Source organism: Micropterus salmoides, unplaced genomic scaffold, assembly GCF_014851395.1.
Source record: "Micropterus salmoides isolate LMB-PRFRI ecotype aquatic unplaced genomic scaffold, ASM1485139v1 Ms_hic_scaffold_11, whole genome shotgun sequence".
In the NCBI taxonomy this organism is placed as follows: Eukaryota; Metazoa; Chordata; class Actinopteri; order Centrarchiformes; family Centrarchidae; genus Micropterus; species Micropterus salmoides.
This window is the reverse complement of record NW_024040152.1, coordinates 17,507,472-17,521,842: the sequence shown is the minus strand read 5'-3', so window position 1 is coordinate 17,521,842 and position 14,371 is coordinate 17,507,472. Positions and strand designations below refer to the sequence as shown.

The window sequence follows — 14,371 nt, the reverse complement described above, 5'->3', positions numbered from 1 at the left end:
TCATAAAACAGAGCTCAAAACAATTTTTATTTTAAGATATGTTCAGAGGGAATGTGAAAAATGCTCAACAGTGGTAACGGAGCATAGTGCAAACAATAAGTACAAAACATTAACAATCTGCTACAATCTAGCAGAATTACAAACCAGAAGACAAACTTAATGGAAAAAATTAAGATCTTTGTCTTTATTCAAGCATTAATGTTCAACTTCCATAACCATTTCTTGCCAAGATGTCCTCCATCTGCTTCACATTTATGCAGGTAAGAAGCACTTTTGCCCCCAGGAAGTCCCGACCGTGGAGCCTTTGAGCCTGTTCAGCGAGCTTCTGTGATTTAAATTGTACCACAGCCTCACCAATACCTTTTCCATTACTGTCGCGCAGAAAGGTGATGTTATTCTTTTTAAGTTTGTATTTGCAAAAAAGGCCTTTTAATTGACTTTTCTGTACATCTGCGGGCATGTTTCTGACAAACAGGCACGTCTGAGCTGCCTGGTCCGGGTTCATGCATGGTGGTGCTTCTCGTGTTTCAACTGGATCTGATTTCCTCTTTCGAATTTGTTTCTTCTTTGTGTCAGTCTTCAGATCGCGTGCAAGCCTCCTGGGGTTGGTTCTGGCCATCATGTCAGTCATAATCTTCTTGGTGACTGACGAGACCTCAATGGCATCAGAGCCCACATGGCAGCCCGAGAGATTCATTGCATAGTCGTAATCCTCATTGCGGTTAAAAAAAAGAAAAGCTGTGTCTGTTCTGTTGCCTTCCTGGTCAAGCAGATGTAGAACGTTTTTGTGTGCAATATTTGGACATCCAAACAGTTCTTTTATTTCAGTCTTGGTCATCTTTTGGGGTAGATTGCGGACCATGACAACATGCTCCACAGTTGGTGATAAGGCGGTTGTTGAGTCACCGTCAGGTCTTTGGTTTTTTGGCGATTTAGATGCCAACCATTTGACAGGTCGGCTCCTGATCCGCAGTGCTGAAGTGGGTCTTTGTTTGTGATATGCCATTTCCCCAAGAGGGCTTTGCTTGGGTTTCATGCTCTCCCCAACATCCAAAGCATTTTCACATTCTTGCAGCGCACTGGTCCACATCTTCTCAGATGCTCCACGTACCTCCACACAGAAGGGGCCCAGTGACTGTTGGTTGAACAGGAGAGCATCACACGCATCCTGCATGTTTGCAAACTTCACAAGACAGCCATGCTTAAGTCCCAAGTTGACATTCACTATGGCTTCCTGTACAGTCAACCCTCTGAAAAAACGGCATATGACCTCTTTTGTAGCTGTGGCTGGCAGACCAAAGAGCCTGACGTAGCCTGGCCTTGAGTTCAAAGTTTGCTCTGGTGCCCTCACCTCAGACACGTCAACTGTGCTGTCAGTCTTGGGGAAATCAAGTTTTGGCACTGCCCCATTGTTTTCTCTTTGATGGGACGAGTGGAGACCTTGGAGGACGGTACAAATCCCAAGAAGAAATGCAGTATTGGAGTCAAGCGAGTTGTCAAGCTGTAGATTTGAAATAACAGGATGAAGAGGCTGTGGCAGATTTGCACTGTTGGGATCACGAGTCCATGTTGTAGTAGGTGGTACATCTGCAGTTTTGGGGTTACAAGGCTGTGACGGATTTGCAGTGTTGGGATCAAGTGGCCATGCGGTGGTAGGTGTTGGATTTGCTGTTTTGGGATTATGAGGCTGTGAATTCAAAGGTACCAGACTTGCATCTGGAGATGGCTTAGGTCTTTTGGCTTTAAACGGTTTGGGAGAAAGTTTCTTTCTCTTTAACAATGACTTTAATTTGTGTTCCAGCTCTTCCATATTGCTTATGTGTAGAGTCACCTTAGACCCTTTGAGGACATTTCCAGTGAGCCGCATGGCAAGCTGCGCATCTCTCTCAGTGGTGAATGCAATAAAAGCCTCTTTAAGACTTCCTCCCACTATGTACACGCCACCATCTGGTATGTGAAGGCATTTAAAGAATGTCCGTATATCTTCAGTACCAGCCTTCACATCAAGGCCTTCCAATCGCAGGATTATGGTCATTTTTCATACCAGGCCAGGTGGTTTCTGAAAATTAAAGACATGGATGGTGAGAAACACACACACAAAAAAAATGCAACAGTTGTAAGTAATATTAGGGTATTGGTAGGTATTACCGCAAGATACGCGGCCATGTGATACACGTGCGTCATACAGGAACACTGAAAAGAAAATGTGGGAAAACAAGTTTTCTGTTTCCACGAAACGCGCACAAATGCTCACCACGTGTGGGTTTTGTTGGCGTTGCTGTTGTTCTGTCTCAAATTAGCCGTGACTGACATTAAGAATACGTGCTAAAAACATTTAGTCTACCACTGCTTCCACGCTCAGCTGCGGAATGCACTTTTTTCCCTCCTTTTAAGTTCACTGGCCCTGAAATGTGTTTAAGCCGCATTACCGCCACCTACTGGACTGGAGTGCGGGCTACAGTCGGGACAATACAGGGTTCATTTATTTATCATTTTGTAACAGGGTTATAAATTAGATGAAGTTTGTAGTTACCTTTATACTACTCACAAAAGCAAACGCTATAAACAAAATTTATAAAATGATATACAGAAATAAATTATTTTGCATGGTGTCACCCTGAGGATGAATTTAAGAGAAATAGAAGTTACACAGCATTTAATGATCCCTGCAATGATCAGCACTGGATTAATAGCCTACAGACATCTTCCATTTGTGACAGCAATGATATCTTTATTTTCATACATTTCATTGAACTATTTTGTCCATTATGCTATTGGATTAAAAACCATCACACAGATCTTTCCAGATCCAATCAGAAAAATGCTTTTTCCCTCCACAAACATGCAGTTATCAGTCTGCAACCTTAAGATCAGACACAAGAAAATCAGTGCAAAAATAAATTAATATTCTTCAGCCAACATGGTCTGGATCCATGAGCCAAACACTGACCTCAATCCTCAACTAGAAAAGGACTACATTTTATGTAGAGAATAGCTCCAACTCAGTTCTGTGTCTGTGTTCTGTGTCTTTTCTCTTTACAGCTTCTTCTTCTGGCCCCCAGTAACTCAAACTTATTTTCCTTATATTGTAAATCAAGCTCTATCTAATATTATCTGAATGTTCACATGTTTAAATCTTACTTACTTGAACTCATTAGTGATGTCGTTCTCTCTCCCTTATGTAATCATGTTATTTTTTCTCTTCACAAGGAAGTGAACAAGATACAGCTGCAAGGCTGTCGCTTACATTTCCTGCCAAAAGTCCCCTATGACTCACACACACACTGTGGAAACTTACTGAAAATCTGAAGATAAGCCAAAAGAAAGTAAGCTCATTAATTACACATTTTTTACAGTCAACCCAGCTTAAAAATGTTCTTCTTCCAAAAAGGTTCTTTTTAGTTACTGTTATTATTATTGATATTATTATTTACTAACCTCAACAAAGATTATATTTTCTATTTCACTAAGATGAACTGTATCGTTTTGTAATTATATGTGAATATACTTGCAGAAACAAAAAGTTATGTATTTTATCAAACACTTATCAGGCCATATATTATTATGTCTTGCTTGCAGTCGACACAATTGCAAATTATGTCATTATATCATGTCATCCAAAGCGAACTAAGTCAGAATTCAGAGGTAGGCCTACTACGGACAAAGTCAGAGTTATGAGATGAATTTGGACTTAATAAAGATATCAATTTGACTTAATTTATCATAAGTTTGAGCTGCAGCTAATGATGACATAGATAAAGATTTAGGCCTTTTCAAAATAAATGTGATTATTTCCAGTTAAACAGAAAGTTACAAATATCTCTTTTTTCTTGCTTTTAAAGTTCAATTTAATTGCAATAGTTATAATAAAATTACAATACAGCTGTCGGACATTTAACCAACAATGTTCATTTTTGTTTTGAGTGACGCAAACATAGGACGCAAACATAAATTTGATTAAACGTCATCACGCAGGGTGAATAGGACTGTGGGTAAAAAGGAAGACCATTGTTTACCATGGCGACGGGGACGCTACCATTTGCTGTTAACACGTACAAAGGGCCGCTAACATTATTTCTTTTAATATGCCTAGATGTACTTAATTGCCAGCAGTTTATCATCTCTTTTAAGGCTCCTACAGACTGTAGTGTGGACGAATTTTTTGATATCTCGAGTCTCTCCTGTGTGAGGTGCGGTCCAAATCAGCGACGGAGCACAACAGGTCTGTGAAGTTACCATCATACAAAGAACTGACTTGTTGACGTTAAGTTACAAAACATGTACTTAGTCTTACTTTAAAACAGATTACCTTTAACTGTGAGGTGGTCAGCCACGCACGACGCAAATAAACCGCAATGAACTGGTGAGCTAACAGCTTGGTGCAAATGGCTATGGTACTTTCAAAATCAGTTCAGGACCAACAACATTAGGCAACATGAGAAAAATCCACCCTGAACACAGACAGTGCAAACAGTGTGCTGTTTGGATTAAAATGAAGTAACGTCAGTACCTGCAACCATAGACAACAGTAGTTTGGGGCAAAGTGGCTGAAATCAATCATTTAATATTATATATTAACGCTATGTTGTGATGTTATTAATCCATATCGATATGTATCTTTTATATGTTTAAAACACAAACTACTGATTATTTTGTTTTGGGTCTTTGTTTGTTCGTCTGACCAAAGGCCCAAAACCCAAATATATTACTATTACAAAAGTTAAGCCAAAGAAAACCCGCAAATCCTCATAATTGAGACGGTGGAACAAGTATAACTTGTCCACAATCATCAATTTGAACAACATAAACAACATGATACCTTCATATATATATATATATATATATATATATGATATAGCTGAAAGTCAGTGATAACATTGAAAAATCACCCAGCCGTAGACAATAGTCCTCCTAAACTAAATTAGACAGGACTTGAATTTACTGTATTTTTTTATCAGGGAATGTTTTTCTGAAAGAGGTCTGTGACAGTGAATTAGACACCAATACAGATTCTTGTTGATTGGTGCTTGGTGTCCTTAAAGCACTTCTATCATTCAGTCAGTCTATGAGACAGATCCACCACTCGCCTCTAGATGCTTCCATCACTACAGTTTATATCTTTGCTATTGAGATTAAAGCAAATGATTTCATTCCGCCTAGCCGCCTACCTGCATGCACTCAGGGGGAGTGTCTTTGAAGGGAGGGGATAGGATGTTTACAGTTGCAGATACTTTCAAATTCTGCCTGTCTCTTGCTAGTTCTCCAACATTAAGCTATAAATCCGTTGAAAGGCAGGCAAAAGCAACATCAAATCATGTAAAAGTAGATAGCAGACACATGTGTTGGCAACTGCTCCCCAAGATAACAGAACTAATGATTATTGCTTATTAAGTCAATAAAACTGCATTTTGATAAGCTACACTCTATTTGTCTTACACCCCTGAGGGGTTAATACTACAGTTTACTACTACTACTAGAGACTTGTTTTTTTTCTGAAGCAACAAATCAGTAATTACTTATCAGAAGGTAAAATGTACAGTAAAATAAAATAATAAATTAGAGAGGGCAGGAAATATTTTTTGAGCTATTCAAACAAACCGACCTGCAAGTGGAGAGCTGGAGTGAGAACAAATCCAGATCAATAATGATGCTCCCAAATCTGGTAAGTTGTGAAGAAAGATTCCTCTTCTTCAGGTAACTCCCAGAAAATCCTTAAATAAGGCTGAGGCCAACCCAATTTCTCTCACTTCTACGTCTTCACATCATTCTGGGGAGTCAAAGTATAATTGATACATTACTATAGACGGCCTGTCTTCGACGCAAATGGATTAGACTAGAGAAAAGGGAAGTAGAGCAGTAAAAAGGCAAATTTCACGACAGGGGGTTCTGGTGATTTCCTGTTCACTCTGCTTTTAATAACATGTGACCTTGGATTACTCGTGCCTACTTTTGCAATGAATTATTATTTATATTATTATAACTAGTTTTCAGAACTTGATTATGGCATAATAAGAGGAGTTTGATTATCATGAATTGATACCAAGAATGATTAGCCTTAATCATAACCTGATTATGTGTAAATGGGTTTCCATCACATTTATGGGTTTTTATCACAATTACTACGAAGAAGATGCAGCTGAGATTTGTTAATAAACTAATATCAGAGCATCAGAACATCTCTTGTTCACTCTAACTCTGCACTGGTTTCTTTCTTCTTGCAGGATTGAGCTGCATTTGCAAAACTGGCTACCAAACTCTCACCACTGATAAGGCGTCCATTACTTGTCAACAATGTCCCACTGACAAGCCTGTATGTGCAGTTTACCTTGAATGTCTTTATTTTCTGTTCACCTTACTTTATGCTGTAGATAATGCACCTCACACTCCCTACACAATTTCTAACACCATTTGTAAAACTTGTAAAAAAAAATAAAATAAAAAGTTGACTCTATTCTTGATTCGTGATCATACTTGACTTATATGAACCATATCTATTGATTGAATATAGTTTATATATAGTGTGCAAATATTTAAACATCTACGTAGACTGTTAATTGTATATTGATTGTGTAAAGTGTGTATATATATTTATACATGTACGTAGAATGTTACCGTTACTGATTGTACTTGTGTGTGTGATTGTATCTGTTCTTTTACATTCCTCTGTACTGCTTTGTCAACCTGAATTTCCCCAACAGGGAATTAATAAAGGTATATCTTATCTTTCCTTACAGGCAGTAACTAAAGATGGGTTTGGGTGTATTCGCTGTCCAGGCAGTCTCACTGATGAGGGCCAGTGCCAGTGCCCACCAGGCAATGTCCTGGGTGAGTCACCAGTGACACTAATTTATGAACTGCATGACTGCATTTAACAAACAGTCTTTAATGTTGTTTAATGTTTAATGTGCTTGCTTGATATTTGTATTTTACATATGAATGGCTGAATATTTGATGGGTTTTTTTCCAGTGGAGAGAGATGTCATTGGAAATCTTTTGGATGAGGCCAGATGTGAAACCTGTAATGGAAACGCCCCTGCTTTGTCTGTACCAAACATCAGTGGAGACCGGTAGGTATCAGTACCATACAGCGGAAACACGGATTTATTCAGTTATTTCACACTCAAGGCATCTGAGGTTGTACCTTTTAGAAATTATATGATCTGCATATGAACCGTATTGGAATACCAATATTTCACTCTCAACATAAAATAAAATAATCATATAATGGATAAAACTAAAAAGCAAATAAACTCAGTGCTGTCCTGTGAAATGTGTTACTGTACCGAAAGCTGTTGAGAGAATATGAGAGCTAAAGAACTTTTTTTTTTAAATTCCTGTAGCAGGTAATTGGTCTCTTGTTATGTGTCCATCTCTGTGGCAGTGTATCTTCCCTGTCCTCCTCCCTCTGTGTCTCCCATAAGCACTGGCCCGTGCCCTCATCATTGCAAGGCCAGATATTATTCCTTCTGTGACATCCATCCATCGTCAACCACTTATCCTGGGTTTTGTTTGTTCTGACAAACTTGCTTTGGAGAAACGTGCCATTAGCGTCGCTCTTATAGTGCTGTCATGAGTGTGAAGGAAGCTTGATGTTTTTTTTGTACAGTATATAAGAGATGGAAAATTGTCTTTCAGGTGTGAGAGATGTCAGGTCTCCTTCATTAACACCTCCTGTGTGTGTAACCCACCTAATGTCCTGGTGAGTTCCGCTGACCCTCTACCCTCATACCTTCATCTGGAAACATCATACACACACAATTCAGTAACAGACTCAAAGAATATATGGATCATCAGTGGTTGGTATGTGATGTTATTTTCCCAGGCAGGGGGATTGTGTTTCCTTCCAGACAGCCTCCCCACCAATGTGAATCCCAGTGTCAGTTATGCTCAGTTGGTGAGTCTCCTCCTCCTCTCTCACCTGCTCACTTTATACGTGTTTATTTTTTTGTATTCTGATTTGTGTTTTCTGTTGTGTTCCCCTTGCAGAAGTTCAGTGTCCAGTCTGAATGGTTCGTGAAAAACCTGTACTCTTCATCAGCAGCCTGCCTTGTAATTGTCTCTCTTTTTTTTTGTTGATAAATTATATTTTTCTGCCATCTTAGGAAGGCAGCACTGGTTCTGGTCACAGCCACATGCTGTTACAAGTGATGTGGTCATTAGGACACAAGAGGATATTTTAGGATGTTGTGTTGTAGCTGTTTCATTTGTCCTAGCTGTTACTGTGATAGCTTTTTCATAGACATTCAATATAGCCATTGAAACTTTAACTGTAATTGATGCCAAAATGTGCACATGTAATGTAAGCTCACAAAACCAGTATTGTTCTTGTTGCAATAACAGATGTAATGTGCTGTGCAGTGAGACAACAACCCTGTTGTAAGATGACAATACATTTACCTTGTGTAATGACAGTTGTGCCAGAGTATTAAGAGAGGTGTTTTTTCTTTAACATTTTGTGTGTGTTTCAGCTGCTGTGCATAAACAAGTTTTGTGGTTACAGGTCTTCTCCAACCTGACAGCGTGCCAGGCTCTCGGGAACATGTGTGTGATGAACATGCACTCCTTCAGCGGCGTGTCCACCGATGCCTGTGGACTCTTTAACACCGTCTTCAGATCTAGAGCTGCTTTAAGCTCAACTCAAGACATTTCCTACTGGTAATGAACAACACCATGGCATATATGTTTAGATTGGGCTCTCTTTGCAGATTTCATTCCCCTATACTGTAATTTGATTTCACCCAGAGTGGACAGTAAGCACTTTGTTGATTTTGTCTTCAGGAGAGTTAATCTGCCATGGCTTTACTACGGGGACGAGCCAGGACTGGCCAGTCGAGTGCTTCAGACTGATCCTGTACCCATTGGGTTCAGTTTCAGAGGAAGAAACAAGGTAAGTGACAAACGTTAATCATCTTCCAGTTATCACAATGAACAAACATAACAAAGAAAGGACTCTAAAAGAAATGAATACCCCTATAAAAAACATTACTTTGTTAATTTCATGATACTACAAATTGAGCAAAATGTTCTTCTAATTGACATATTCTGTTTATCTGACAGAACACTGACATTAAGCTGCTTGCTGCTGTCTATAATGTCAGAGGAGAGTTCCTCAGATGGGAACATGTGGGAGGAGGTAATCTCCAGGTAAGATGTTAAATGACTGATGATTAAATTGGATATTTAGTCTGAATACACAAGAGCACTCGGTTTACGCAGATAGGTTGGTGGTAGGCCCAAATCCAAATCATTGTTGCCCACCACTCTTTTGCATGTTAACAACACAAAAGTTGTTACTATTGACCAAATGAAGTACATTTTCATGTGACTAAAGTATAAACATATTAAAGACTGGTAAGTAGTCTGCATAACATGTCTTCTTCTCTTCCTCTTTTTTAGCTTTGTCCCGAAACAACCACCAAACAGGCGGCAGCCTTCAGCTTTGGAACCACTTACCAACAAAGTGTGAGTATTTCTTCTTTCATTTCACTCAGAGACAGTGCACAAACTCTCTTGCAATGCCCAGCTGTATTATAAGCTGTTTGTTTGTGTTTGTGTAGTGTGTTCTCTCAGTAGCAGAGCTGATGGATGCCCATCCCGAGCCGTTGTTCTATGATGTGTTTATGGATCTCGGTGGAGTAGAGAACAGAAAACTTCTCCCCCTGCCTACACTAGTCTATAACCAGCAATACAATGGACGGTTCATCAACCAAGGTGGAGTTAAATTTTTTTAGAGAGTGCGTCTGTGCGTGTGTGTGTGTGCATTGCTTTAATATATTTTGTCTTTGTACAGAGAGCATGAATAACTGGTACCTGTCTAGACGTATGTTTCTTGTCGACGCCCTGAGTGGAAGAGAGAAAAGCATGAGTGCCTTGCCTAAAGTCATCCGTGTTGCTAGCAGTGTCAAAATAAGGTGGGCTCCCAATGTGCACAACCCCATGATAAAAAGAAAAAGAGAGTGAAAGCTTGCTTTTGTAACTGTAACAGTATGTGTTTGTGTTTAGGTTTCAGCTAGTTCCACGAACTCAGCAAGGACAGGTATTTCCCCCTCTAATGACTGTGACCTACAAAGATGTTCCCATCACGGATGTCAATACACAAACTGTATCTGTGAGTAGCGTATACACACACACGTTTGTCTGTCTCACCCTCAATGACATAATGCATTTCTTAGCACCTAACCTTAACCTTAATCCTCACAACTAAGCGCCTACCTTAGCCTAACCTAGTTCTAATCCAAAACTTAAAGCCATGTCTTAACCTTCAAACAGTTCTTTGAAGTAGTGAGGATCGGCCAAAATGTCATCATTATGCACAAATGTCCTCACTACGATTGTTTAAAATCTGAAATGGGTCCTCACAAAGATAGCAATACAATCCCATACAGACATGCTTATGCATTAATCTCATGAATCTGTGTCTAGACAACGTTTGCTGTGGAGTATGAGATGGATCAGAATGAAGCTCGCATAAAGACAGACGTGAGTAGACATTTATGAATGAATCAAGCGTTTATTGTTGTATGGTCTAATATGAAAAAAAAGTTCTCGTGTCTGACCGAAGCTTTTCAGTGTTTATGTCACAGGACACAGTGATAGAGTATCACCTGTGGCTCTGATATTTTTATGTGTGCATAGACTGCTCTGGGTGTGATGGGTGGTGTGGCCGTGCTCTACTCTCTGCTGAAGACAGTCAGCTGGAAGAGGAGGATCGCCTCTCCGCTCATTGATGTGGAGGTGCCGTGTATTTAACATGTCATTATTAAGGCCACTTAAATCCATCCGTTGGTGTAAAGCTTGGAAGTAATGTCAGTGCCTCCCTCCTTCTCCCTCAGACTATGATGAAGTTTTTGTTGTTTTATGCCGGAGATCTGGCCAATGTTTTCTTTGCCGTCACTGTGGGAACTGGACTTTACTGGCTCATCTTTTACAAGGTTAGTCTAATTCCTTTTGGACTTTCTTTTATAGGATGTGGTGTTTTTCATACTTGAGTGATCTTTATTGTTTGTACACATATCTCCTTTCTGTGTCTTTCTTCCCTTGTACCCTTTTTTAACTATTTATTTTACAAACATAAGTGTTTTTCATGTCTTTGCATTCGCTTTAAACATTTCTTTCCTCTCTGGACTCTTTAGACGTTAAAGGCAAGTCTTTTTTCTCCTTTGACTTCTGTACCATTTTTTAATGTATAGATTTAGGAGGGATTAATATCGGCTGCTTTGTGGGATTCATTTGTGTATGTGTGTGTTTAGGCCCAACAGTTTGTATCAGTGCTGTTACCACTACCTGCTCAGGAGGAGCAGTTTGTGATGTACATCGGCTGTGCCTTCGCTCTCAAGGTTAGACACCCACTGAGCAGATGAGCAGTATTAATGAGCAGTATTATTTTTGCTTCTATTAGGATTAGTGAAAAGCTATATTTTGTATATTTGTGTCCAGGCTGTCCAGTTTCTCCACAAGCTCATCCTTCAGGTGACAGTTGATGTATTCTTTATTGACTGGGAGAGGCCACGAACCAAAGGTAGCAGGACAGTGCAAGGTACAAACATATTTACTCTGAGCTTTACAGTCCTTCATAAAAAGTAATTACCCAGCTGTCTTATTCCATTCACCATATTTGCTACTGTTTCAGCAACTGGTGAGATCAAGCGCGACCCCTCCCCGGTCAGCATCTGGAGGACCTACTTTGTGGCCAATGAATGGAACGAGATCCAGACCACCCGCAAGATCAGCCCAACTTTTCAGATCATGGCTGTGCTCTTCTTTCTTGAAGTACATCTTACACCAAAACGTACACTCTCTTTTTTGCAGCTTTTGTTAAGTCTGTTTTCCATGTTGCTGACATGTCACCCTGTTCTGTTCAGGTGCTAGGTTTCTCTAACCTGGCCCTGAGGGACCCCTGGTCAACTTTAGAGCGCTCCTCACAGTTGTACACACCTTCATACAGTCTGATCCTGCGCTACGGTCTGGCAGCCACGCTGTGGCTCTGCATCGGACTTCTGCAGGTAAACCTGCCACCACTCACTCTTCTCTCCTCCTTCCCTCACTTCCCTTCGATCTCTCTCCTCTTTCTTAGGAAATGAGGGGAAATATACAGTATGAATGTGGAGAGCTCCTTTTAAAAGATAATCATTTATACTTCCAGGTGATTTTCTTCACTGTGTTTTATGAGCATTTCGTTGAGGACAAAATCCGTCAGTTTGTAGATCTCTGCTCCATCAGTAATGTAAGTAGCAATGTGTATATTATATTTTAACAGATTATCTGTCTGGAATGTCCCCGCGACCCTGTACGCAGGATAAGCGATTGATGATGGATGGATGGTTGGATGTCTGGAATGTTTTACATGAGTGTATTTTGTCCATCTTTCTGCATAGATTTCTGTGCTGCTGTTGTCTCACCGTTGTTTTGGCTACTACATCCACGGGCGTTCAGTGCATGGGCATGCAGATACAAATATGGAGGAAATGAACAACAATCTGAAGAGAGAAAGTGTATGTACTCCAACAATTGTGTGTTGTAGCATATTTATGACATTATTGATTTCACATTATATACATCCTCCTTCTGTCTTCCTTTCTGTGTTTTTTTTTTTTTTTTTTTTTCAAGGAGTCCCTGTGTGGTAAAAGAGGTTTACTTCCCAACACAGAGGTCCAGACCTTTCAGGTGTCTCTTACCAATCGTCTGCGGATGCAGTATGACAGGATACGGGAGCCACTCAGCAGGGTGTGTGCTTTTTTCTTAAGTGAGCTATAAACCATAGATCAAAAAGAAAAACGATTCCCCATTTTCACTTCAAATGTTTGCTCATCCCCTCTGCTCCAGAGGAGTGGGCCATCACGGCTGATGGATGCATGCTCGGGGAACCAGTTTGAACAGAACACCAGAGGCTACCAAACTATGAACCACTTCCTGGGATCCATAATAGAGCATGTAAGTACAAATGCACATACATTAACTCTCACACTGAACCCAGCAGAGTTTGATTTGACTTTATTGTATGTCTATTTGTGATTAAATATTTTGTACAGACGAGCTTGTTCTGTCTCCCATGTTGTGTTCTTCACCTCAGGCCCACCCTGACATGGACTATATAGTGAAGGACAAGCTGATGTTTGAGAGGGTCATAGGGATGGAGTTCCTTGAACCCAGTGAAAAAAGCATCTTTTACAATGGTAATGACCTCTGGGCCCAGACTGGTTGTACATTTCTGTTTCTTTATGTGTGTGTATATAATGTCAGTTTGCGTTTCTCGCTGCAGACGAGGCCCACTCCTTCAGTGATTTGCTGTTTTATGGAAATGAGGCCACACTGCTGATCTTTGACACGTTGTTCTTCTGTGTCGTCGACCTTGGATCTCAGAGCTTTGTGCTTGCAGCCGTGCTTACATACGTACAGCAAATGGTCAGTATTTGGTGTGTTCCAGTATGTTGCTTTCACTGTGCTAAAAAAGACATGCATTGAAAACCATCTCATTCATTACAGATATTTCGCTTGATCCGTAACACTCTAGGAAGAAGGAACCTCGTCAACAAGACTCTGGTGGATAAGAGATTTCTGATATGAAGTTCCCTGCTTAGTATTTGGTCACGCCAGTGTTGTTTGTGGCATTTTTCTCAAAGACGTTTACTGTTCACAGCTTGTGCAGCTTTTTATGCTTTTCTTTACATATACTATATTTTTACTGCTGTTTCATGATGTAAATTTCATAATTTTGTAAAGATGTTGGTGTTTTTATTGATTAAAATGTTTTGATATGACAGCCTTGTTTTGGGGTAATTTTAATAAAGCACAATTGTATTATGAAAATCATGGAATTCACATGAAGACATAAAGAAAAATCTTTAGGCAACATATTCTGTGAGACTATGTAAATTTGTCAATTCCCAGAGGCTTTTCCATTATTGTACTATACCTATACCTTCAACATTTCAAGGTATGTTAGGCCATTGTGGACAATGTTGCAAAACACTGGACAACACTGCTTTATGGAAGCATTGGATTTGTATATGATTTTACATGTTTTTTATGTTTTGTGAATTGGCCATTAGTTATTTTATGCAGTAACCGTTACTAATTTTTTTTATAGGAAAGTTCAGATTGAGTCAAGTGTTCTTGAAACAGAAACACATGCTTTGAATTTTCAATCAGAACATACCAAGGAAGCCGGCATCTAAAGCACCAAAATGTTAAAACCACTTGCCACTAGCTATTTGTTTCTGCAAATATTTAACTCTTTATGGTTTACAGAAATATCTCATATTCCTTTGTGTGATTTGTTTGCACAGCTTAATCATTATTTAGGAATGTTTCTTGTATCTCGAGACTTTTGTGTCTGTTCATTTCAGCAGGGTGCTGCTAGAAAAGTAATTAG

At 39.6% G+C, this 14,371-nt stretch overlaps 2 protein-coding genes across 7 annotated transcripts; one reads left to right on the top strand and one right to left on the bottom strand.

Moving 5' to 3' along the window:
- Positions 1 to 8: 8 nt before the first annotated feature.
- Positions 9 to 5,841, bottom strand: rbm12ba (RNA binding motif protein 12Ba). 5 transcript variants are annotated; one of them, XM_038711544.1, is made up of 2 exons: positions 5,603 to 5,841; positions 9 to 2,059 (listed from the first exon to the last, which is right to left on the bottom strand). In XM_038711544.1, exon 2 carries the CDS (start codon positions 2,033 to 2,035, stop codon positions 203 to 205), a length of 1,833 nt encoding a protein of 610 aa, XP_038567472.1. In that variant the 5' UTR covers positions 2,036 to 2,059; positions 5,603 to 5,841; the 3' UTR covers positions 9 to 202. The 5 variants fall into 5 exon arrangements, with proteins under 5 accessions (XP_038567472.1, XP_038567473.1, XP_038567471.1 ...); XM_038711545.1 differs by lacking the exon at positions 5,603 to 5,841 and adding an exon at positions 4,310 to 4,332; XM_038711543.1 differs by lacking the exon at positions 5,603 to 5,841 and adding an exon at positions 3,146 to 3,266.
- tmem67 (transmembrane protein 67) lies at positions 3,951 to 13,759 on the top strand. Of its 2 annotated transcripts, none has more exons than XM_038711537.1 (28): positions 3,951 to 4,222; positions 6,222 to 6,310; positions 6,735 to 6,825; positions 6,968 to 7,067; positions 7,636 to 7,699; positions 7,823 to 7,894; positions 7,987 to 8,049; positions 8,501 to 8,655; positions 8,779 to 8,887; positions 9,058 to 9,144; positions 9,397 to 9,462; positions 9,558 to 9,711; positions 9,791 to 9,911; positions 10,003 to 10,108; positions 10,423 to 10,479; positions 10,636 to 10,734; positions 10,833 to 10,931; positions 11,250 to 11,336; positions 11,437 to 11,536; positions 11,630 to 11,769; positions 11,862 to 12,002; positions 12,143 to 12,223; positions 12,375 to 12,491; positions 12,607 to 12,723; positions 12,868 to 12,930; positions 13,070 to 13,172; positions 13,259 to 13,401; positions 13,483 to 13,759. In XM_038711537.1, exons 1-28 carry the CDS (start codon positions 4,018 to 4,020, stop codon positions 13,561 to 13,563), a joined length of 2,910 nt encoding a protein of 969 aa, XP_038567465.1. In that variant the 5' UTR covers positions 3,951 to 4,017; the 3' UTR covers positions 13,564 to 13,759. The 2 variants fall into 2 exon arrangements, with proteins under 2 accessions (XP_038567465.1, XP_038567464.1); XM_038711536.1 differs by having other exon boundaries at positions 3,956 to 4,222; positions 12,823 to 12,930.
- The last annotated feature ends 612 nt before the right edge of the window (positions 13,760 to 14,371 follow it).

Excerpts from the sequence above, each read along its gene's own strand:
- rbm12ba (XM_038711544.1), bottom strand. The coding sequence starts at position 2,035 with ATGACCATAATCCTGCGATTGGAAGGCCTTGATGTGAAGGCTGGTACT.
- tmem67 (XM_038711536.1), top strand. The coding sequence starts at position 4,018 with ATGGCGACGGGGACGCTACCATTTGCTGTTAACACGTACAAAGGGCCG. Across the intron at positions 9,463-9,557 it reads GAACCACTTACCAACAAAGT|TGTGTTCTCTCAGTAGCAGA; the intron begins GTGAGTATTTCT and ends GTGTTTGTGTAG. Across the intron at positions 10,109-10,422 it reads TCAATACACAAACTGTATCT|ACAACGTTTGCTGTGGAGTA; the intron begins GTGAGTAGCGTA and ends ATCTGTGTCTAG.